General features: G+C 28.1%; 1 protein-coding gene across 1 annotated transcript; it reads right to left on the reverse strand.

Annotated features, from left to right (window-relative positions):
- Positions 1–389: 389 nt before the first annotated feature.
- LOC111634007 (supervillin-like) lies at positions 390–4,829 on the reverse strand. Its single transcript, XM_023378676.1, has 6 exons — positions 3,934–4,829; positions 2,626–2,781; positions 2,393–2,551; positions 2,193–2,314; positions 1,961–2,116; positions 390–1,837 (listed from the first exon to the last, which is right to left on the reverse strand). Exons 1-6 carry the CDS (start codon positions 4,049–4,051, stop codon positions 1,751–1,753), a joined length of 798 nt encoding a protein of 265 aa, XP_023234444.1. The 5' UTR covers positions 4,052–4,829; the 3' UTR covers positions 390–1,750.
- Positions 4,830–5,809: the final 980 nt, after the last annotated feature.

Genomic DNA, 5,809 nt, shown 5'->3' on the forward strand with positions numbered 1-5,809 from the left:
TTTAATATAAAAAAATACTGTACTTTAAAATCGTTTTATTTTAAAATTTATTACACTACCATTTAATTTGGATAAATTACACAAAATAAATCTTTTTCCTGTAAACCTTCCCATTTTTTTCAATATAGCAATACTATTAAAACATTATATGTAGTGTCTTATGTATTTATTTAACATTAGAAATATTTGTTTGTTCTTTCCAGAAAGGTTGATTTTCGAAAAAGTTATAATTATATAAATAAACAGACTATATATTTTTTATTTAGATTACCATAAGAAACCTAAGATATATTAATTGTCAATACAAACAAGCATTATTATGATAGAAAACTATCATAATAAGGCTTAATTAATCTTAACAACTATCAACTTGTAAACATTTTGCATGCTAGAATGATTTAACTTAAATAAAACACAAATGCCAATCTGAAAAGCTTTTCTTTATTATATTGAAAAATTATTAGTATTTACATTTGGCTTCAACTAGATTGCTACACACAGCAATATACATCTACCAAACACACATTACACAAAGGAATTGATGATGAAAGTATGAAATTAGAAATATATACATAGGAAACAGTATAATCTATATGTTTTAATGCCCAATTACAAGATAACTTTTTACCAATTTGCATATATATATATTCTTTTGGGCATGATATGCCAAGATTTAAAAGATTTTGCTACATTTTAGTCTAATTTATACAATATTCATCATTTTTATAAAATTATAATTTCAAATTTTTAGCAATAAATTTTTCATTCCAATTGCAAGTGAAAGAAATTTTTGACTAATATTAATAACCTTTTACAATTGTCATTTGATACAAATAATGTTTTAATAAAATTAAGCCACAAAATTGTGGAAATGCACTCCCCCACTGAGCAAAATAATTGCCTGCCTAATAAAGGCACAATTTATCACTGCATTTGATTATACACATTTGGTAGAGGCACAAGAAATACAGAAAAAGGCAAACTGTTGATTATCTCTAGTAAGGCACTCGAGCACCACAAAAATCAAAAAATAATCCTCTTTAACATATAGGTTTGACTACGTCCTCGTCTCGTCGAAAAATTTTGAAGGGATTTTCATGCATAATATAGATAAGTCAAGTTGTAGAAACAGTACAAAATGCATATATTTATAAATATAACCAAAAATTCTTATATAAATACCTATTGTAAGCATAAATATTTCTAAAAAAAATTATAAAGCAAGGATTTTTACACAACAATCATTTCACTATTGCAGTTATAAATTAGGAACATTAGGTTTCATACAAATTTTATGAAACATAAGGGAATATATGTTGTTTCTCTAAACTGTATTAAGACATCACATAAACCATAAACCACTATACATCCATAATGAAAAATAAATACTAAATATACTCTGCATTATTTTATGTTATGTACAAAAGCTCTGAGAAATATTAATTATCACCCCAAAAATTGGCAAAAAAATTTTCAATTATCCCGAATGCTAAATTGATTGTCGTGTTACTATTAAGTAAAACAGAGGAATTACCATTAGTAACAATATTGCACATATATTACTGGAAAAGCCAAGTGTGAAATTTATATAAATTTGATGATAGTAATAATAATTATAATTAAAAATAATCAAATTAAGTAATACACCCTTTTTTCTGATGTTTATGTACAAATTCGTCTGTTGAAGTAATGAAAAATGGAGGATAACTCTTCAAAACACCGACGATAAAAATAACGTGAATCACAAACTTTAAAATAATTTTACTGATTTCTTCATATTACATTGTTTCCAGGTGGGAAGATTATAAAATTCATCTTTACTCACTCTAAAAACCTCCTAAAATTCAAAATATTAATCAATCATTTAATTGGTAAGAGTAAACATATATAAATTATAAATCTTTCTTAATCATTAGTTGGAAAATCTTTGAGAATTTTGATGAAAAAAGAAATTACATACCTCAAAATCTTGATCGGTAAGATAAGATTCCAATCGTGATGGGTTTACACCTTCGGGTAAAGGTAACTGTTGTAATTCCGATAAAGGATAATGCATCCTTGTTAATTGTGCTAATACTTCTTGTACAAAGAGCATTTCTCCTGGTTTTTTACCATCCTAAATTTATAAAAAACAATTTATTTTTAATAATTAAAACATATTATTATATAATTAGTATTAAAATCTTCAATACTTTTATATTTGAAATGGCAACATCATCCCTTTGTTGCCACTGTGGAAAGAGATTAGTAAACACTGCAGGCTCTAGACCAGCTGAAATCAGATATGCTTTAGGAGGATTATCATGACATTTATCTGAAATTATTAATAAACAGATATTTAAATCAAAATAAAATGAAACAAAAGTTTAAATTAGTGTATAAATGAGCATACTTTGACAATAATGCAAAGCGGTTTCCATGGCACAGCGACGATCATTATTCCATCTTACTATTGCAGAACCAGTAGAAACGTTTTCCGTATCTTCTGTCCCTTCTGGCAACCAGCCTTGCCACAAGTAAACTGCAGACTCGTTATCTAATAAAAACAGAGCTAGAAAACAAAAAATTATAAACTTTAGAATATATTTCATTATTTTAAATAATAATAATAACAAAAGATCATACCAGGTTGTTGTGCTTTGTATAAATCTGACTGAAGAAAAGGATAAGGACAGGAATGTTTTTTACTATAATGAGGACATACTATTTCAACATAAGCAAAATTTCCAGAGATACTATTCAAGTAGAATAAGCGTGGAGAAAAGTCATAAGATAGTGTACCTAAAATAAATTAAATTAAATTTATACACATATATACATACAGTTAATTATAATCTAATAATTCACTAATAAGACATTGTATACTTAATAATAACAAATGCTTCAAAGTATAAAATTGCTGTTCATTCTAAGAATGAAACTAACAAAGAGAAGATCAGATATTTAGGTCTCTGATTCAAAGAAAACTAGATGAGCGTGTAGCCTTTAACACAAACAACTTCTTGTCCAAATTATAGGACCCACTTCTCAAGTGTTTCTGAACAGCAAGTCTCTGAAAATTGAGTGTTTATAAGACTAAAACAAGATGTAATAAAACTGTGTGTAAAAAACCGAACAGAATAATTTTGAGTAGAAAATTCTAGGGCCACTTTTTTATTTGAAATATTCATTTTGGGTTATAAACAATTAAAAACTTGTGATGTCATTTCCTGTTTAGCAAAAAGGATGTGTCTGTAGATTTAAATCTTTTGTGTCATCATATAAAAGTTTTATAACACACTTGTCTTTTTTGTCCATTTACAGTAGCATCCAAAGCTTATTTGCCAATGGTGACACAGTATGTGTATTTTTAATTAAACTTAAACTTTTTGCATCTGCTTTTATTTTATTAGCTTTAAACCTGAGGAATAACAGTAGTAATAATAAAATAATTATGTTACATGTAAAACTGCAAAGTTTCAAACCTACATCATGTCACTCCATTGCCTAGCATCTTGTCCACTTGGTACTGCCACTCCTAGGAAATTTGAAACCTCCAAAGTCTTATACACTAAACACTCAATTTTCAGAGACCCAATTTTTAGAAATGCTTGAGAAGTATATCCTATTATTTGGACATGGAGTTGTTTGTGTTAAGAACTACATGCTCGCCAAATTTCATTCAAATCAGAGACCTCCTTGGAATACCCAAGAGAGAAACGTATTCAGCTTCAAGTGTGCAGTAAACGAGGTTTAGTTTTCAATATCTGTTGTGATATTATGATAACACTTAGGCAAGGAATTCATATATTTTAGAAACATGAGTGTATTAATTTCAGCATAAAATAATTAACATAAAACAGATTTCATTATAATAAACTCCACATTACAATTTATTATTATTATTAATTCAAAATATTCATTAACAACATGCATTTTAAACAAAATACTTACTGTCCAATAACGAGAGATACATATGACGATTCCAACCTCCTAATGCTTGCCAAAACTCTTTACACTCTGAACCTTCATCAATTTCTTTCATTGTTAAACTGACATGCTTCTGAAACATTTCCTGTGGTTTTCTAAAATAGTAATAATCTAATTAATTTTAAATGTAAGGTTGACATTATTTATTAAGTATAGGCAGTCTCTGGACTTATGTAGTCATTTAGGTATAGCTGAAAGTCAAACAACAGTATTTACACAGTATATACAGTTTTGTATTATAAAGGAAATTCCCTCCAAGAGAGCTATGTAAAGTTAGGAAAATTTTAGTTTTTTTATGGTATTTTTATAAGTTTATAGGTAAGTAAAAGTTAATAATTCAGGTTATAACAGTCTATTCACTGATGATTTTGATGTACCAAAACTTCCAGTGCATTATGGCTAAAAATTTTTGCTTGATAATAACAAAGTCCAAATTTGATATATAAAAAGCAATTTACAGTTATCAACAAAAGCCATTGATTCCACAAGTTATGGAAAAAATTATTACTCAACTTGAAGAAACTGGAAGTTCAACCTGGTCAAGGGTGCAAATCTCACTTCACAAGTTGTTGAAGATGTTACAACAACTGTTGTTGAACAGTCAATGAATAATGTTGCATATTCTAGTGGTGCACATGCAATGTCGTGACAGGCTGTCACAGTGATGCACGTGCATTTTTGTGTGGCCCAGGCTTAGTAGGCCTAACAAGAAAATCTCCCAGTGACAATAAAGAATTTAACACAAACTATATGTTGCAATGTAAATTGTACTTTTTATTACTATTAAATATTTATACTAGTTCTTAAATATCCTTATATGTTACTAAAATTAATAATTCTGGAAAAATGATTGTAGATCTTCCAAACTTTAGCAATTATTTTATCTGGGTAATAGGAAAAATTTTTCTTTTTTATTAATAATACTTTTCATGTAAATTTTAAAAGGTAAAATAGAACTGTACTGTAAGAGAACTAAATATATTGCCATTATTATTGCATGGAATATGAAATAACATCATTATCTAGAGCAATTTTAGACTTTTGTGTCTATAAATAAATAAATAAATGCTGATTATGACAAAGTTTTAAATCAAAATATGCTGTAACTACTTGAAATCTATTAAATCTCTCACTTCAATTCAATGATGATACTTCCATCATGCTGGAATAAAATATTAGACTTATATGACTGGTAAGACTAATCATATGTTACAGATGAAATTCTAATTGACTATGCATGATATATATATATTTATTCAGGGTGTACTTTAATTAATAATCAAATATTCTAAAGTCATATCTCCATTTTTCAAACATTTAAAATCTTTATATAAACATAATATGGACTAAAAGTAGAAAGTTATGCAACTGTCTTCTATAAAATTTAATAATTAAAAATAAGATGGCAACTTAATCACCCACATTTAGTCCAAATTACATATGTATGTNAGTTCGCCACCACCAAAGAAGGCAAAAACAGTTCCATCAGCGGGGAAAGTGATGGCCTCGGGTTTTTGGGAATGCTAAAGGAATCATCTTTATTGACTACTTAGAAAGAGGAAAGACCATCAATGCTGTCTATTACTGTATACTTTTGGAAAAACTGAAGAAAGAAATCGAAGAGGCCACACTTGAAGAAGAAGGTTCTGTTTCACCACGATAATGCCAGAATCACTGAACAAAAAATAAACGAACTTAGCTTCCAATTAGTTCCACATTCACCGTACTCACCTGATTTGGCCCCCAGTGACTTCCACCTTTTTCCAAATTTAAAATAATTCTTGGTTGGAAAGAGATTCCACTCAAATGACAAAGTCATCTCTGAAGTAAACGAGTATTT

The sequence above is a fragment of the Centruroides sculpturatus genome, unplaced genomic scaffold, assembly GCF_000671375.1.
Source record: "Centruroides sculpturatus isolate CEXI.00-Female unplaced genomic scaffold, Cexi_2.0 scaffold736, whole genome shotgun sequence".
Taxonomy (NCBI): domain Eukaryota; kingdom Metazoa; phylum Arthropoda; class Arachnida; order Scorpiones; family Buthidae; genus Centruroides; species Centruroides sculpturatus.